At 40.5% G+C, this 19,497-nt stretch overlaps 1 protein-coding gene across 2 annotated transcripts in view; it reads left to right on the top strand.

Moving 5' to 3' along the window:
- Window positions 1-1,886: 1,886 nt before the first annotated feature.
- The window catches only part of nphp4 (nephronophthisis 4), a 249,953-nt gene continuing 232,342 nt past the window's right edge, over window positions 1,887-19,497 (top strand). For both annotated transcript variants that reach the window (XM_061736682.1, XM_061736683.1), the window contains exons 1-2: window positions 1,887-2,011; window positions 6,214-6,351. In XM_061736682.1, the coding sequence (XP_061592666.1) occupies window positions 6,322-6,351 (30 nt within the window). In that variant the 5' untranslated portion in view covers window positions 1,887-2,011; window positions 6,214-6,321. The remainder of the gene's footprint in view (window positions 2,012-6,213; window positions 6,352-19,497) is intronic.

The raw sequence follows: 19,497 nt of genomic DNA, 5'->3' as shown, positions 1-19,497 counted from the left end.
AGTCCCGTCCAGAGGGGAGGAGTTCAACCAGACTGTGTCCAGTTGTGAGGGGTCTGCAGAGATGCCACCTGCCCGTTTCCTGGTCCTGGACAGGTACAGGTCCTGGATAGATGGGAGGTTAGTCCCAATTATCCTCTCAGCAGACCTAATTGTCCGTTGCAGTCTGTGCCTGTCTAGTTTGGTTGCCGATCCGAACCAAACAGTGATGGACGTGCAGAGAACAGACTGTATGATGGCAGAGTAGAAGGTGGTCAGCAGCTGCTGTGGCAGATTGTTGGCTGTTAGGCATCAAATGTGTGGATGATTATGTCCCTGATGAGTGTCTTTCTGGAGTTAACATACCAGTGGGAGACTTAATCTCTGAAAAATATGAGATAGAGGTTACATCTGTGGAAGATTTCAGACAGAAATATGAGGAATATGTTTTGGAGGTAATATCTCCTGTGGCAAATTGAACCTCTTAAGAACATCTGTCAGAGCTCACATCTGTGGAAGATGTGGAGCAATCACCAGGGGGAAACAACTGATGAAGCCATTGTGTCTGAAATGAATGGTTCAGTTGATGTACTTGTATATGAGGAAAAGCATGAGCAGGTTTTAGATGCAAAAGTGATAACTGATAGAATATCTCTTAGCCGACTCATTGAGATAATGATTTTAGGAGCCGTTTCGAAAATAGATGTATTCTGCTTCAGAGGAAAGTTTCAGACTGTCCATGATTATATTTTGGAAAAGCTACTAAATTTGCAATCTTTCCATAGACACAAGGTTTTCCTTCCACATAGTTTTGTGTCCTGCTGTGTCTAGGCGCCCTCTAGTGGCAGAATGAAGTGTTACTACTGTACTTCATGTAAACTAGGAACTGAACTTCTTTTCTTTCTTTCCTTTTTGTTGGTATTCCAGTGATTCCAAAGAACTACCTACCCAACATTTGATTTATCTTATCAATTATTTACAATTTTGCTTGATAACCATAACCAAACAAACAGATATAGCCATTATGCCAGTACGTAATTAGATTAGATTAAATTAGATTGTCCTTTATTCCTCCCTCAGTGGGTAAATTCGCTTTGTGCAGCAGCAGTAGGGTAAAAAAAAAGGGTAAAAAAAGTAAATATATATATATATATATATATATATATATATATATATATATATATATATATATATATATATATATATATATATATATATATATATATATATATATATATATATATATATATATATAAAAACAGTATATACATTGGAATTAAATAAACACAATCCAGTTCAAATATGCCATTTATATTTTCTTAACAAATATAATTTCTGGAGGCTATATTAGGAATTAAGATTTTTTTAAATATATAAATAAAATATATAAATCAAATATATAAATACATCGTTTTTGTGAAGCATAAATTAATAAGCATGAATAATCATTATTCTCATGTAGTGAAATACAACGTGAGTATCACCATAGCAACCGACGCAACGTAGTGGAATATTCCAAACTACGGGTTGATAAGATTAAAATGTGCCATTATAAACTTTCATAAAACTGTAATAATTTCGGTGAAATTAGTTTTTTTACGATTTTTATCCTGATAGTAATAATACATTATAATTTCTAATATTTATTTCTCGTAATTGGGCCTTTTTTAGACCAATGACTCGTTGGTCGACCCCTCTAAACTGAATGGTACCATCCATGTTCAACATGGCGGCCGCAGGTTTGAAAGTGTAAACTGGTTGCGGAGCAGCTGCAACAAGGAGCAACCGTGCATTTTTAACTCGACGTTTCTCCTATTCCCGTTTCTTTTTTGTTATTGTGTCTCGTTCATTTTCTTTTAATGAGATGGTAAAATCCGAAGACACCTTCCGCACCAGCTGGGAGGAATTGTTTGAGAGGAGTCGGTCTGTTCCTCCGTCCAGTCAGACGGTCCGCCTGGCAGCAGAAAACCACCTCCGCCAGTCTCAAGGCTTCCAGCTGTGTCTCAGCCGGGCGGCCGCGCCTCACCTCCCGCAGGTGACCGCACACAGTCCGATAGATTAACACTTCTGCTCCTGCTAGAGATGAATAGGTGTCCAAACAAACACAAATGGAGGGTGTTTTTAAAGCAAATCAACGATGCAGGCCTAGGTGGTGTTTAAGAGTCCTTACTTTGGTTTCATTTTACCTACCTGTATATTTTGACAGTAAACTATCTTGCTGTAGCACCTCAATCTTTCCCATATTCAATTCATGTCAATTGTGGCTAATAATAACCCCTGAAATGTAGGTGTTTAACATAATCACCTTAATAGTTTTTATTTATTTTAGATATTTATTTATAATCTGTTTTTATCATACTGTTGTGTGTGTGACTGATTCTTCTTCATCTATCTATCTATCTATCTATCTATCTATCTATCTATCTATCTATCTATCTATCTATCTATCTATCTATCTATCTATCTATCTATCTATCTATCTATCTATCTATCTATCTATCTATCTAATATTCAATTCAAATCACCTCTAACAGCCTTGTTGTTGAAATTGGCTATTCAAATAAAACTTGTCTTAACTTAAAATAGTAATAATAACTTTACAGAGAGGTTCATCCACAATCTTTTTTCTTATTGTTATATTCAACTCTGAAAATGTGTAGATCAACTGAAGACTGCAAGCACACAATTATGTATTAAAAGAAATGCTATTTCCCTTTGGCTTAAATAGAATTGTGGAGAATTAAAGAAGCAAATCAACGATGCAGGCCTAGGTGGCGTTTAAGCTTGAGGGAAATAACATTTCTTTTAATGCATAATTGTGTGCTTGCAGTTTTCAGTTGATCTACACATTTTTACAGTTGAATATAACAATAAGAACAAAGACTGTGGATTAACCTCTCTCTAAAGTTATTATTAGTAGCTACTATTTTAAATTGGGTTACTTTTAGCCAAGGCAAGTTCTATTTGAATAGCCCATTTCAACATCAAGGCAAGGCAGGTTTATTTATATAGCACAATTCAACACAAGTTAATTCAAAGTGCAGTTCAAGGCAGTTAGAGGTGATTTGAATTGAATATAAAGGTGATTATTTTAAAGCCTACATTTCAGGGGTTATTATTAGCCACAATTGAGCTGAATTGAATATGGGAAAGATTCAGGTGCTACAGCAAGATAGTTTACTGTGAAAATGTACAGGTAGGTAAAACGAAACCAAAGTAAGGACTCTTAAAAATGAAAAATGTACATTTTTTTTGCTTAAAATATAATTCAATTGCACAACAACCTAAGGTATGGATGACGATTGTTAAATACAAATATAATGAATATTACAGGTTCACTAAATGATTATTACTCATGAGAGAAAGAAATAGACAAACCAATGTATAGCCTACTTGAGTAAAACTGATTACCATCACTGGTGCATATTATACATACAATAGTTATCTTTTTTTGTCATCAGCTGAGCTGTATTCAACATATGACGTATTATGTTCATCCACTAAGCCATCTGGAGACACTCCTATGATGTCTCTAACCATAGGAGCTTAACTCCCTGGTATAATTCGCATATCTGCATGTTGAAACAAAAAGTGTGTAAAATGGAAAGGAAGTGGTACTCTTGTAAGTCTGTAGATTCTTATTGTGCATGGGAAGATAGTCTAATAGTATATAAAAAAGCCCCTTGCAAAGCTAGAACAGCTTATTATTTGTCAGTGATAGAAGATAATAAAAATAATCCATGTTGTCTGTTCAGCACTGTAGCCAGGCTGACAAAGAGTCACAAATCTGTTGAGCCGTGCATTCCTGCAGCTCTCAGCAGAAAAGACTTTATGAGCTTCTTTAGCAGTAAAATCATCAGAATAGAGAAGAAATCAACCAGGCCAGCCGGCAGCTGTGGGCGTTTCTTCAGCTTCAGTGACTTCCTTAAGATCTGACTTAACTCTAGACTGTCTCATTCCTGTAGACCTCTGTGAGCTGATCTTAGTTGTCAATAGAGCTAAATCATCCATGTGTCTCAAAAAACGTTAACTTTTATTGGCAGTACTCGAGTTGTAAAAAAAAATCAGGGGGGATGGTGGATTTTATCATATGGGGACAGATAATTTGTGCTGATTACAAATAATATAATATATCACAAATAACAGCACTGACCAAAACACTTGCAGAAATACTGCAGGAATGACATCAAATCAAATCAAATCAAATCAAACTTTATTTGTAAAGCACCTTTCATACAAAAAATGTAACACAAAGTGCTTTCCATAAAACATAAACATAAAATGTATTAATGCCAATGAAAATTGTCAAATAAGTTATTTTTCTGGTGTTATTTTTCTGGTGATGACTCTAAATGTTGAAAAAGCAGTAAAACCACATCCATTGATGAAATGACATAAGGGAAGGAAACGGGGGATGGCAGTTTTTCAGGGGGGATGATTTGGACCATTTTTATTTCAGGGGGGATGCCATCCCCCCTCATCCCCCCTCAACTCCAGTACTGCTTATTGGTATGAAAGTATTGGACCAGATAATATTATCCCTAACCTTAGGATATGTGCCACAGGATTTTAAAGTTGCAGTAATTAAACATTTACTTAAAAAAATCTTCTCTTGACAGAGACATCTTAGCGAATCATAGTTCAATTTCCAATCTTCCATTTGTATCTAAAATTCTGGAAAAGGTACATGCAAGCCAGTTATGTGTTTTTCCGTCAGGGTTTAGAATGCATCATAGCACAGAGACAGCACTGGTTCGAGTCACAAATTACCTTCTTATGGCCTCAGATAAGGGATTAGTGTCCATACTGGTTCTACTGGACCTCAGTGCTGCTTATGACACTGTAGATCAGCATTTTACTGCACAGGTTAGAGCATGTTGTTGGGATTAAAGAGACAGCTCTAGGTCGTTTTAAATTATATCTGACAGATTCTAGTTTATTCATGAGGTTTCTTCAGTACAAGCAAGACACTACGGTGTCCTGCAGGGTTAAGGGCGAGGACCAGTCTTGTTCAGTTTATACATGCAGCCTTTGGGAGGTATAATCCAGAATAACTGCATACATTTTCATTGTTATGCTGATGATACGCAGCTCTATTTGTCTATGAAGCCAGATTAAACAGAACTGTTACCCAAACTTCTCGCATGTCTTAGGGACATTAGGGACTGGAAGTCCACTAACTTTTTGCTTCTAAATTTTGATAAAACAGAGGTTATTATTTTTGGTCCCAAACACCTTAGGAAGGGATTAGATAGTGTTGCGATGGCCCCCAGTGATGCTGTGCGAAACATCTGTTATATTCATTCAGAATATTAACCAGGTTTGTAAGAAAGCATTTTTCCTTCTCCGTAATAACGTAAATATTAGGAGCATCCACTCCCAGAGGGATGCCGAAAAACAAATTCACGCGTTTCTAACTTCTAGACTAGATTACTGTCTTGTATTATTAAACTTAAACTTTAAACTGTATTTATTTATATAGCACTTTTCATGCAACTGGAGTGCAACACAAAGTGCTTTACAATGATACATAAAAAAAAAAAAAATTAGCAGGGTGTCCAAGTAATTCTCTGAACAGCCTCCAGCTCATCCAAAATATAGCAACTGACAACTTGTATTGTAATGGAAGCTGTATAAAATGGAATCAAATATAAAACTTGGGATTTAATAATAGATGAGCTCTCAAATAGTCATGTATCTCTGTATACTGTAACTACCATTCCAAGACGTTTTTAGTGCAATCCACAAAAAATATGAGTGAAAATTTGTTCACAGCACTTCCAGAAAAAATGTGTTTTGTTGTTGTCAAGTTTAGATATAATGAGTTGTGTCTTAGTTTCATTTGACTTTCTTTCAGAGTGGGTTATTGGTGATTGGTCGACCTCTGACTAATACATCTGCCCGGTCTTCAGCTCTTATGTTCATTTTTGTTGTTCCCATTTTCCTTTTAACCATGAAGTGTTACCTGCTGTAAGTGACTGCATACAGTCATTTATGATGTGTATATTTCCTACAGCGTTTACACATTTATTGAAAATATTGCATTTGAAAATGGAAAACAACACCAACAATCTGTCCTAATATGAGAATCAGCCTCACTTATCAGGAGGTATACATCAGTGGATGAGTGCACTAAACCTGATATCAAAGAGTTTACGTGCCGTGGGGGACAAAGATTTCACGTGTTAATGGTAACATTTCTGTGATACCTATTTTCCTTCTCTTTTTTTTTTCCAGGAGAGTTCAGAGGGGGAACAAGATGTAAACTACCAGCTGCGAGTGACACTGTTTGATAGAAAACACCAGCACTTCTTTGGGAAAACATGGAAGAGTTCAACACAGAAAATGAAAAACAACAAGATTTCTTTTAATGAGGTAAATTTCTGTCCAACATGCAACTGCAAGCCGTTGCCAGTTATGAAGTGCTTTTTGTCAAGCAGTGGATTGATAATTATTAAGTCAAAGAGATAAAATAAAAAAACAACTTATTCAAACCTTAAATATGCTAATATGGCCATAATGTAATTAAACCCAACTCACAGGCGTTACTGATTAACCATGTCAAAATCAACACTGATGTGTTCTGCCTTTAATATGATTGTTGATAACCCAGCTACAAATTGATAAGTTTGCTAATAGATTACGCCCATCTACAATCTCCCATTTCACTTATTCTCCTGCTGAAGCAAACTACACATTTAAGTGAAACAGCAGCTTTACTTCCTGCCTTATTTCAAGTTTTAGAGTTCAACCAGTAAGGACTGTTTCCCTCGGGGAAGGAACTTGCAAATACAGCAAATGAGCCTGATCTAGTTCCATGTAGAAGAAGAGAATAAGAGACATTTTCACTGTGATGTGCCATAAGATCACTCATGATTGGCTTTGTGTGTCTGAAATTATTGGAAGGACAAGGTAAGACTAGGAAAACAGCTTCTCATGCATTTCCGGTGGTCAGTTCGAGGCTGTGGCTTGTTGTGTTCTTTCCACTCATCCATCTTGGATGTTATTGAATCAAAATGTAATGGTATGTGCAGATGAGAAAGCAGCATCTAGCCAAACACAGCAGGCACACACACACACACACACACACACACACACACACACACACACACACACACACACACACACACACACACACACACACACACACACACACACACACACACACACACACACTCAGTGGTCCAATTTCCTCATTTGGAAAGTCTGAAACATGCACTGGTCCTAATAATGTGACACCCTCCTGTTATATCCTGCTGGTGAGATACTGGCCATTGTTTATTGTGCCCAGACAAAAGTTTACAATCCTTACCATCTAATAATATACCCACTGGAATTTTCCTTTCATTTCCTTCTGTTCCCTCAACTGTCGAGGTAAAGATGCACCAGGATCGACACTTGTTTCACTTCTCGCAGCATCCACATCCCGTCTTATTTTTCTTTTTGAGTGTAGCTGTCCTCCATTGAGCTCATTCGCTATGCCACTAATTCAAGTTAACGGAGACGATCTTCCCACAACTCAGGAGCATATTTTGGTAGCATATTTACATTCTGTGCAGTGGGTGCAGGAAATGATATTAGAAACTGTCTGAATAAGGTTAGGGATGCTTTTAAAATGCTAAACAGTGTATGGATGGTCAGTATATTTAATTTAAGACAAAGCTTAAATTATAGTCGTGACCTTTTCTACCCTCCTTTATGGTTCAGGATGCTGGAGAGTGACTACATTTTGAGAATAGTTTATCCCAACACTTTATCCTATAAAAACCCATTACCCAGTGCCAATAAGAAAGCCATGATCAGTGATGTGTTGAATAAGAAACGAAACCACATCCCACAGGTAGACTCTGGAAGGGAAAAGGAAAAGAGGGTGTCCCAAGATCAGCTTGTGTCAGACTGTGGAAGTGAAAGAATAAGGCAGGTGAATTTGATTTGGGGTAATATACACAGGTTGGCTCAGACCAGGCAGGAGTGGGGGCCTTTGTTGCTACCATACCTGCAGGAAGTATGGTAAGGTGTTCCACCTGCAAGTAATGGCGGCTCCGCCTCTACACGGTTCCCCGTGACACCGGTCTCACATACAGGACTGTCTCAGAAAATTAGAATATTGTGATAAAGTTCTTTATTTTCGGTAATGCAATTAAAAAAAAAAAAAAAAAAACAAAAAAAAAAAAAAAAAAAAAGTCATACATTCTGGATTCATTACAAATCAACTGAAATATTGCAAGCCTTTTATTATTTTAATATTGCCGATTATGGCTTACAGTTTAAGATTAAGATTCCTAGAATATTCAAATTTTTTGAGATAGGATATTTGAGTTTTCTTAAACTGTAAGCCATGATCAGCAATATTAAAATAATAAAAGGCTTGCAATATTTCAGTTTATTTGTAATGAATCCAGATTGTATGACATTTTATGCATTACAGAAAATAAAGGACTTTATCACAATATTCTAATTTTCTGAGACAGTCCTGTACTGAGTATGCATGAGACCAGCGCATGTAACTACCACAGAACCTCAAAATCAATCCCCTTGGTTTGCGTCTAGTGGTTGTGTGTATGCGTGTGTGCGTGTTTTAAAATGTTTTACAATGCCTCAGCCTCCTAGACCACGATCCAGGACTCGTGGGTCAGACGTGGTGAATGGTAGCAGCTCAGCAGAGCTGATGTTTAAAACCCAACACCTTTAACTCACAACTTTAATCTGTGAGCCACTGTCCCCTCTTTTTCGTCTTTGTCCAATTTGTTTTAATTGTTTTTCTCTCTTCCCATCCATCCTTCATTCCTCTCATGTTTTCTGTAATCATCATTAGATAAGGAAAAGGGAAATCAGTTTTTCATGTCAGGCTGTGTGATGTGCTCTTTGAAAAATGTGCTTTGATGATGAAATATCCAATAACCTATTGAAACCATTAGAGTGAATTTCATCATAATCAAGGACAAGAGATACAAAAGATAAAATGGGCTATATTGATATTGGAATATGGTAAAATCAGATTATAGTCACACTACCTATCCTGGGGGGGGGGGTCATTTTTCCATACTGCTTCGGTGGGTTATCGCCTGTGTTGCATGCAGGGCTAATAGCTCTAACTTTTTACAGAAACCTGACCATTCCTGAACTCTTCTCGTCTTTTATATATATATTTTAGTATTTTAACTAAACCAATACACGCTCCTAAATAAACAGCCCTTTGGAAATGTCTAACTGCCCATTGTTAACTTTCACAAAACAATTCATTTTAGGGACTTTTCCAATAATCTCCCACAACAAAGACAAAAACAAATTGTACAAAGAGGTTTTATTTTGTATTTTATTTTAAAACGTTGCTGCCAAAAGGAAAGAAAAATACAAAAAACAACATGGGGAAAAATTATCAAGGGAGCAGGGCCATGGGTGAGTCAATTAAGTTAGTCGTTTTGATTTTAAATGTAACACACGTGCAAGTTTTGAACCAGAATGCCTTGGTTCAGCCCTGATTAAATAAATTCATAGGCTAGAAGTAAAACAGCTGTGCTAAATTCATGATGCAGAACCTCAAAACAACCCTCAACCTTCAGGCAGCAGCATCAAATACAGTATAATCATGACATCCAGTTCATTTAACAGTACCGTATTTGACCACGTGGGGGCAGTGTATCACAGTTCAAAGCTCCTGTCATAAGACACCGAATTGCATCTTTCGTGGGACAAAGTTGTATTACAAGATGTTCTGGACCGTCCCCACTCATAAGCCCAGTACTGTCAGTGGTTCTTCTGTCACAGCAGATCCATATACCCCCCACGCATAAAGAATTGATTATATCTAGAAAGCATCATAAATAGTACCACACTAAATGTGTGACCTCAAATAAACCACATCCTTATTCCAAAAAGAAATGAAAGCAACACTGATAGATATAGACCCACAGGCTCTTTAAGAGGCTTTCAACAAACCATCTGCATGCTGTTCACAATGAGGGCAGCATTTTTTACCTGCGCCTGAAGGGAGGAAGAATGGGTTGGAAAACACACCATCTTTTATTCAGGAGTTTTGGGAGTCTCTCTTTTAGCTTTTGGATACATCCAGTTGCAAAGCCGGTATTTACCTCTTTTTTGTATATCTAATATCTGTTTCTATGGCAATAAAAGCCAGTAGGATTCATTGCAGCAGACCCCTAAGTATCATGAAGTTTAACTTTTTACTTCAACGGTCAGACCTGCAGGAGAGTTTCTTGTGAAATGGCCACAAATTGAAATACCAAACACACACATGTTTAGTACCATCCTTTGAAAATTCACCTCCTCGCGCCATGCTGTTACATTGGAGCCGATACATGGAGGGTATGTGGGTGTCTTTCTTCTTTCTCAATCAAGTATCTGAAGCTCCCTGTGCATCCTAGTTGGAGCCCATTCAGCACAGTTTTATGAATGCATCAGAGCGATGTGGAGCTCCATGGTAGCTTTTTAATTTTAAGATGCCTACTATGTGGCAGTTCCAGCTGATGAACAAGACTTTTAAGTAACCCTTTAAATGGAAATAAAGCTGTGAGCTGTGGCTGGCTAGTTAATGCAGAGAGTTGCGTAAGTCCTTTTATAGACACACCAATGATTCACAGTAACTGCACATCCTGATTTCCAGTTTTATCACCGTTTGCTTTCTTCCTATTCAACTGCTTAATCAACACTTGTCGTATATGGCTTCACTTCCATCCAACATAATAGTCGTAGCCTCTAAAATCCAGTGGGGATCCCAATCAGCATCTAAATCCCATTATCCATCCAGGGTAATAATGTAAACCACGTTGTGTCTTATTAGGATGATAAAGTGGGCTTGGCTCCTTCTGTGTCATGCTGCTCGAGCTCCACCAGGGCTTTCTCTCTTTCTCTTTCTTTTTTTCTACCTTTTTCGTATTTATTGGATTTGTCCCGATGCACTGAGATTCATCCCGGTGTTTATGAGCAGTAAATTGCCGTTTGATATCCAAATAAAGTCACAGGGGGGGATTCTCTTCTATGTTACATGAGCACATAGAAAATTGTAAGCACCCCTCCTCCTTCACCCAGTCAGCTGTGATGGATTGGTTTTAATATCTGGTGAAAAGAACACACACACACACACACACACACACACACACACACACACACATACATACGCACACAAGTTGTGACATTAGGTCACAGGTGACGTTTCTGTTTTTGTTTTAAGTCGGGTGTTGTATCACGTCAGCCCCAAGAGGCTTCTATCTTTAAAGAAGAGCTTTTTGTGCAGTTTTTAAAGTCCAGGTGGGAAGTTTCCTACCTTCACAAACAGAAACTCACATAATTGTGAAATTTTCTGATGCCATAGAATGTTTGGAGCCTATTTGGAGCAAAAACAGTATGAATCTTTCAAAAAAAAATTCAACATCCTTATTAATTAAACTTCCACTTCTTACTTCTTTTTTTCCGTTCTAAATTATGACTTTGATATTGGACAGTTGTTGAAATAACTGGTTCAGATGAAGTTTCCTCTTGTGGTTTTGGAAGTGAAAACTGTGGTCAGAAGAGGGCAATGTTGTGCCACAGATAGACAGAAGCCCGAGCAACTAAAAGAAGTAGAGAGAAATGAGGCTCTTTCTCTGTGATCACTCCATTTGAACTCCCCGTGTTGAGCCTGTGGTTTCGTCTCATACGTGCAACGTTATCAGGCCGACAGCTAGGCCTGGGAGAAAAGGCCAAGTTGTGCTCCTGACTATACAACGACTGTTTCTCTATCTCTCCAAATGCTGTTTGGCCTTGCATAGAATGGAAAAAAAAATGTGCATATGCATACGTTTGTTTTTCTTTCTTTCTTTTTTGTCTTCCCTAATAACCTTAATCGCTTTATAAGCTGTAGGCTAAACCTCTCAAATCTTAAAGATCCCACAGCAGGGTGGAGTGTCATATCTTAGATCTTGAGAGCGTGATTACAAACATTTTGTTTTACTTGCATACTCTCCAGCCTGCACTCACATAACCTTATTACACGACCTAAAATAAAGCAGAAAACCGAGCTTCAATGATTGGAACTTATTTGAGCACCAGTCGTACAGTTCCCGTTTCCTGTTGCGGGCCGCACGGTATTGTAGCACGTATGACTGCTCCTCTGATTCACTCGAGCATGGAAATTCAGATGTTGCATAGGAAATAGCTGCTCCCGTTACCGCTGCGTTCAGGGAAAAGGGGATTATTTAACTTTCATGTCAACTATTTATTTCACTCCATGAAAAAAAAAACATAGTCATTATAGAATAAATCATGTTCCTCCCCACTGATTTAAGGCCGGCTACGCGTCGGCAGCGTGGCGCGTGCGTCGGTGGGCTGCTGTGTCGTATCAACACATGCTGCACCAGTGTATCCAAACCATTGATCTTTCTGTTGCACGGCTGCTGCGGAGCAGCTACACGCCTGCACATCCTTATTATGCAGCGATGCCTTTGCTAATGGCCACAAATACAAAGAGTTTTGTGTAGTTCATGGTTGAAATTATTTAATTATATGACATGAAAGTTGCCCAGGTGTGTCTTGAGACCAGAAATGCGCATATATTAATGTATTCTTAATGTGTTAGAGATGTTGCTTTGTGCTGAAACATTGTTTTGATGACATGAGGTCAATATGAGTACTGGCAGATGTTTTATTTGTTCATTTTCCTGAATTTGGGGCTTAAACAACGTGACTCATTAATTTAACCAGTTATGTTAAATTTAGGTGGTTTGCAACTGACAGTGTGTCTCTGATTGTCTATTAAATTGTGTATTTGTACTATGATGGTTGAAGCGGTAACCATATTTTCAAGCAATAAATAAGTCTCCTGCTGTCTCATTTTTTTTATTGTTCTTTTCTAATGGTAAGTAACCTTGTGATAATCCTTTGAAGCCAGCTGAGTTTTGCTTATTGTTTAAATGTGTCACATATTTGCTTTTTAAATAATTTTCGATAAAAGTAAAGAAATAACAAATATGAACTTTCACTAAAGACTTGATGAAGTCGATGATAGGGGAGCTTGTACAGTCACCTTTTAGCAGCGATAACTAGAAGGTGAACGCTGGACTCTTGTCACCTACTTAGGCTGTTTCTTTCGTTTATATACTCTTGAATTACAAATCTTGATTTTTGTGAACAAGAGACATGCAAAAAGGAAAAATAAAACATGGAAAATAGTGGCGAGGGGTTTTCTCTGTGGGTTTTCTCAGGTACGCCGGCTTCTTCCCACAGTTCAAAAACATGCATGCAAGGCTGAGTGGTGACTCTAATTTGATTGTGAGCATGAGTGGTTGTTTGTCTCTGTGTGGCAGCCTGTGCAGGGTATAAACCCCACCTTTTTCTTGAAAACAGCTAGATATCTTCCAGCAGACCTCCCGTGACCCCTGCTGCCCTGAATAACATGAAGCAGGTATACTTAATGGATTGGTATTCCAGATGTATTCGATTTTTCATAAGTTTAAACCACCAAGGATACAACTGGGATTTGTATCTTTAAATTAATTTCTCCTATTCCTTCATGACTGTGAACATAGATTTTTCCCTTTATCTCTTCCATTCATGAGCTGTGCACGTAACTTACTGACGTTGTTCCCTGTGTTTGGATTATTGAGACTGACTGATTCTGACGTGTTCCATCTCTGGACATAATAGTCTAAAAACTGATTCTGTTGACTTCTGTTTTAGAAAAAAAAATTGTTTAACAACTTACAAAGTTGAATGTCTTTAATGGTTAATAATGCTCTAGTCTACACGTTAAATCCAAGTGCTCAAAATCCCTATATCTTATGAAAGGGGCCAAATAGTGTACTAAATGTACAATCATCTGCAAATAGTCCCCAGCAATCCCTCCAGTTAGATTTTTTAAAATATGTTTTAGAGTCCTGTATCTGATGTTTTTCTGTAAAGCACTTTGAATCACCTTGTCGTTAAATTGTACTATACAAATAAGCTTGCCTTGCCTCATAGAGATGTACTTAGGAGGATGTAAGTTAAGAAATCTGAAAGCTCAAGGGTGTCACTGTGTTGAGAGATGGAGTGTCACACATTTATGGCAAACAGCAAATATTTCCTCATTCACACAGTGAATTGTTCACTCATCATACATGGCTCATTTACGCTGCACTGCCAAGCTCTTGACGAATGGTCATCTGTGAATTATAAACCTCTGTTTAATCTTGGAATGTCCTCTCTTATACCTGCCTTATTATTGTTATCATTATTTGTTATTACTACTGATTTGTGGCACTTTCTTAAGTAAAAGTAGCAAGGCTCTGAAAACTGCCTGTGTGAGAAAAGCTGTATGATTGATGGACAAAAAAGCTGCTATGGCAGCATGGTTAGGCCTTCAGCTTACCTCTGAGCCTAATTCCCTCTCCCAACTGGCATTCCAAGCTAAAAGATATACACTTCAATTATACATGGGGATGGTAGGGGTGAAGACTGCACGCCTTGCCTGAGAACTGATCAATATTTCAGCTCCGAGGGGACCAAACATATCGTGGAGCAGCTGCTGCTTAACAGCTTTACACAGTAGAGTGGCACATCCTGTAATACAGAGCTCTATACTGTGGGGGCGTGTATGTGTGATTGAGGGAGCTCAAGGGCCACTAGAGCTACTGCTGAGGTGACAGGAGGGAGAGATGAGAGCCTTGAGGGTGTTTTCAATGTGTGTGGCTTATTTTTTATTTTGTTGTGTATATTTGCTTGATTATTACTGTTCTTTCTCCATTTCTATCCTCCTTTTCTTTCCGTCTCACTCCCCTTTTTTCATCCGAATACAAAAACTCCCATTCTGAAAGAAGCAACCACACACGGAGAGCTTGTTCCAATATTTCTGCTATCAGTCCTCCCCAGGGCCTGCGCTGCCAGTGTGTGTGTGGGCGTGTCTTGAGACGGAGGGGGAAAGGAAGAGATTCTAGCTGTCTTGTACTTTGTTGTTCCGTCTTTGACATGTCAATTCCATTTTTACCTCTTTGAATCTGAAGTCTGGAGTCTGGCAGAGTGCCACTGCCTTCTTACATGGTTTCATGTTTCCTGTATCCCACCTATTCTGCAATGCATCTCCGGAATTCAACCTGCAACAGCATTTTATCTGCGACAAATCGTCCAACTGAGCAAAGCGGGTGATGTAGCTTTGCGGGGGAGAGTTGGAGACACAGCTGTGGACTTTAGAAGCACAGAAACCCAAATCAAACCCCTTCGGCATAAAAGGTTACAAGAGTTGTGTTTATTTAAGATTTATTTTTGCTACATTTCTCAGTGTCAACTTCAATGCATTCCAGAAGTTGATGCAAGCAGCAAGCTCAGTTGGGAGAGTGGTTAAGAGACAAAAGAAAGAAAAAAGATTGTAGAATACACAAGTGATGCTTTCTGGAAGAATTGGTGATGGTTAAAGGTGTCAGGGTTGGGTATAAACAGAACAGCCACCATGTAGTGTATAGTATGTACTGAATACTGGTCTGGTGGTCATTGTTAGTATGTAGTGCCCCTTTATCGCATTGCTTGAGTGGTCAGTTAGGCGCTGGAAAATTTACAATATGTAGCTCACCATCTTGGTAGTTTTTGCATACTAACATTTGTGCAATCCTTCACATACTGTGTACTACATTTTGGTAAAATCGCAATATAACAGAAGTGTAGTATGTAGTTTCAAAAGCTGCCTTGGTCTTTTCATTCAAGGATTAGTGATAGCCCACTCAGTGTCAAACCTTGTCAAAAGGCGATTTTAGCTTGGATCCCACTAATATCGCTGGTTGAACGCGCGTTTAATGTGCGTTGGCAATGTAAACGCAAGCTGTGTTTATTTGTCACCTAAGTTAGCCTTACTTTAGCTATTGTCAAGAAGGCGAGTCGGGAAGCGTTACCTGTGGAACAAAACATAACCTGTGGGGGCGTGTGGTATGACGTATTGTCCCTACATCAAAAAGATTCATCACTACAGAGAATGGATGAACATAATTCAATTCAATTTTATTTATATAGCGTCTAATACAACAGATTTTGTCTCTAGACGCTTTCCAGAGATCCAGAACATAAACATAAACATAAACCCCCGAGCAAATTATTACAAAAACAATGGAAGGTAAAAACTCCCATAGTGGGAGAAAAGCCTTAAGCCAAAACATAATAACATAGGGACGAGCGGTCTTTGGTTGGATTTTGCTTCCTGCAAACCCCAACCCCGCGTCCGTCAATGGCTGCGTTTACATGGGAAGTTTAATTCCTCTTTAATTCAGAGTTAAAATTAATCCGATTTCAAATTAGTAAAAATTACCATGTAAAAACCTTATTCCGAATAAAAATGGCCATTCCGAAGTAAGTGGTTGGTTTATGTTTATGTATACACTCATTCTGCTTTAAATTAATTCCAGTCTTTCTGTGCTGCTCGTTCCCTTGCCCATCTGTCACGATGACGCTTATATTCCATGCTGGCCTTGTTTTCGAAACAAAGTTTCAAGATAGCAGCACGCAGTAAACGGTGGTCAAGAGCAGACACGATTTATTTAATAAATAGCTTGGAGGACCTGGAAATAATTAAAAGAAGAGATGGCAGGAAACATAAAAATTGTGAGCTTTTCAAAGTTGTTTGTTTCAAGTTTGTTTTTCTTCCAGTAGACGTAATTTCCGGTAGTCGTAACCTCTGGTCCGCCCCCCTATCCAATCAGAACCCTTCCCAACCCCCAGACCTTAAAGGAGCCATCTGTAAGAAATGGCCAAAACTGGTACTGCAGTCACTTTCAAAATATTGTTGAGCGGCGTGTACCCTCCCCCTCCTCCCCCCGACCAGAGGTTGCCAGGTAGGCTGCAGAATGCAGCAGGAACGTAGGCTGCCATGGCTGCGATAATTAGAGCCGAGCTGGCAACCCGGATGCCGAAACAATACTGACTTCGTGATTGGGAGATAGGTGGAGGGTGGAGCTTCAGAAACAATACTGACTTGGTGATTGGCAGATAGGTGGAGGGTGGAGCTTCAGAAACAATACTGACTTGGTGATTGGGAGATAGGTGGAGGGTGGAGCTTCAGAAACAATACTGACTTGGTGATTGGGAGATAGGTGGAGGGTGGAGCTTCAGAAACAATACTGACTTGGTGATTGGGAGATAGGTGGAGGGTGGAGCTTCAGAAACAATACTGACTTGGTGATTGGGAGATAGGTGGAGGGTGGAGCTTCAGGCCAAAACAAAAAATGACAACATAAACATCAGTTGAGGGCTGCAACTCCTTTTTTTAAACTGGAATATCCTGGCTTGAGTGCTGTTGTCAGTGACATAAGTATTTGAAATGAACATGATTTTTAAATGTCTGTTGACATATCGGGGTCATTTTATGATTCGTTTTATTATTGCTCTTACATACAGCTCCTTTAAGTGGAATTGGATAAAGCCGCTCAAACGTGTTGTTGTGTTCCCTGATTATTGCTACTTTATAACGCTAGGTGGCAGTGTCGAAAAGCAGACACTGTTGAGACGTAATGTGTATACAGAGTAAGAGAGAATCAAGATTGTGACTACTGAAATGTACGATACTACTGTGATCTGCTGTTAAGTTATATTTTGCTGTACTGCTAGTCTGTTTATATCAGTGTTTCTCAATCCTGGTCCTCGTGGGCCCCTGTCCTGCATGTTTTAGATGTTTCCCTGCACCAACACACCTGATTCTAATTAATGGTCCTAATTAGCTTGTCACCAAGGTCTGCACAGCTCTATTGATGACACAGGTACTTTTATCACGGTGTGCTGAAGCAGGGTAGCATCTAAAACATGCAGGACAGGGGCCCACGAGGACCAGGATTGAGAAACACTGGTTTAAGTAAACAGCATTTTGTTCTACACTCCGGCCTTGTTATTGAGTTGCTAACACGTGTTTTCCATGTAAACCTCAATTCGGAATGACTATTTCCATGTAAACTCAAAGGAAAATAGTTTAATTCGGAATTATTTGATTCGGAATGATTAATTCAGAATTAAAAAACATCATGTAACCATGGTCCGTGTAGGTCCGTGTATCTTTTGGTCATTGGATTTTTCCATCATGAGTGGGAATCAAAAAACAAAAAACGATTGGTTTATTTGATTTTCCTTTTAAAACAAAAAACAAATATTGAATTACACTGCATTTTTTCTTTTTCTGTGTTAATATGATTTAACAAAGATTCAAAATACGCTTTTATTTTCGTTTTCTATTTCATATAAGAAAAATGAAATTACTAGTCAACAGGAAGGAAAAAACGAACCAAAAACAACCGTTTATTCATATTCAGTGCAGTGTTTGGCGGTGTGCTTGTGAGAACTGGGGTCCCTGGAGGTCCTGGAGAGCCAATGTCCCCGTAGCGCGAGGTGTCCCCGGCGAGCTGCAGTGTTTGGCGGGCTGTCTGTGAGTGTCCTGGGGTCCCTGGAGGTCCTGGAGAGCACAAGTCCCCGTACCGGGAGCTGTCCCCGGTCCTGGCCGGGATCAGTGCAGTGTTTGGCCGGTGTGCTTGTGAGAACTGGGGTCCCTGGAGGTCCAGGAGGCAAAGGGAACGCCCAAGTAGCCTACCCCCCGTACCGGGACGTGGTCCCGGTCTTGGCCGGGTGCAGTGCAGCGTTTCGCGGGCTGGGTGTGAGTGTCTGGGGTCTCTGGGTGCCTGGGTCCTGGTCCTGGTCCCGGGACTCGTGGGTCCCTGGGTCGGGTCCCGGGACTCGTGGGTCCCTGGGTCCTGGTCCCGGGACTCGTGGGTCCCTGGGTCCTGGTCCCGGGACTCGTGGGTCCCTGGGTCCTGGTCCCGGGACTCGTGGGTCCCTGGGTCCTGGTCCCGGGACTCGTGGGTCCCTCGGTCCTGGCCACTTTCGCCCGATTTTCAGACACTTTGGCCGGCTTTTAAGACAGAAACGCCGGTTTTTCTGTGATGCTCCCAGGCTTCCTCCAGCCGCCTGTGTCCGCTCCCCGGGCTCCCCCTCGGCCCCTGGCGTCCCGCTGCAACCCCGCACCCACCAGACCACCTCCAGACCGATTGGCAACCGCGGCCTGACATCGGAGGGCCCCCGCCGCTCCCGGCTTCACGGCCGGCTCGCGGTCGGGCGGTTCCTCCGTCCTTCGGGCCCGCCTCTGCGGCGCTGCTCCCTCCGTCCACCGGGGGTTTTGCAGCGCCTCCCTCTCGGTAGCGAGACCGAGTCGACCCGTCCGCCCCAGGTGTCCCCCCACGGAGCCCCGCCGTCGCCGGGCAGGCCGACCTCCGACGTCGGCTGCCGCTCTGGCGGTGGTGGCGGTCCTCTGGAAAAAACGATGTTTCTCAAACCCTACCACGCCGCATACAGCTGAACCGGGGCCCTGATATGATGGTCACCCCCAGCTCGCGCGGACCCGCAGACGGCTGAACCGGGGCCTGGATTGCCGGTCACCCCCAGCCCGAGCGGACCCACCCGCCCGCCCGCCCAGAAAACGGTGCGTCGAGGCGGGACGAGGTTCCGGCCGCTCCCGAGGTCTCCCCGCACGGGGCTGCCGAGACCCGAGTCCCGTTGCTGCTTTGACCTGGTGTTTACTGTTGCTATGAC

Source organism: Cololabis saira, chromosome 12 (genome assembly GCF_033807715.1).
Source record: "Cololabis saira isolate AMF1-May2022 chromosome 12, fColSai1.1, whole genome shotgun sequence".
In the NCBI taxonomy this organism is placed as follows: Eukaryota; Metazoa; Chordata; class Actinopteri; order Beloniformes; family Belonidae; genus Cololabis; species Cololabis saira.
Note: the sequence above shows the minus strand (reverse complement) of the source record. Positions and strands in the feature narration are given on the sequence as shown.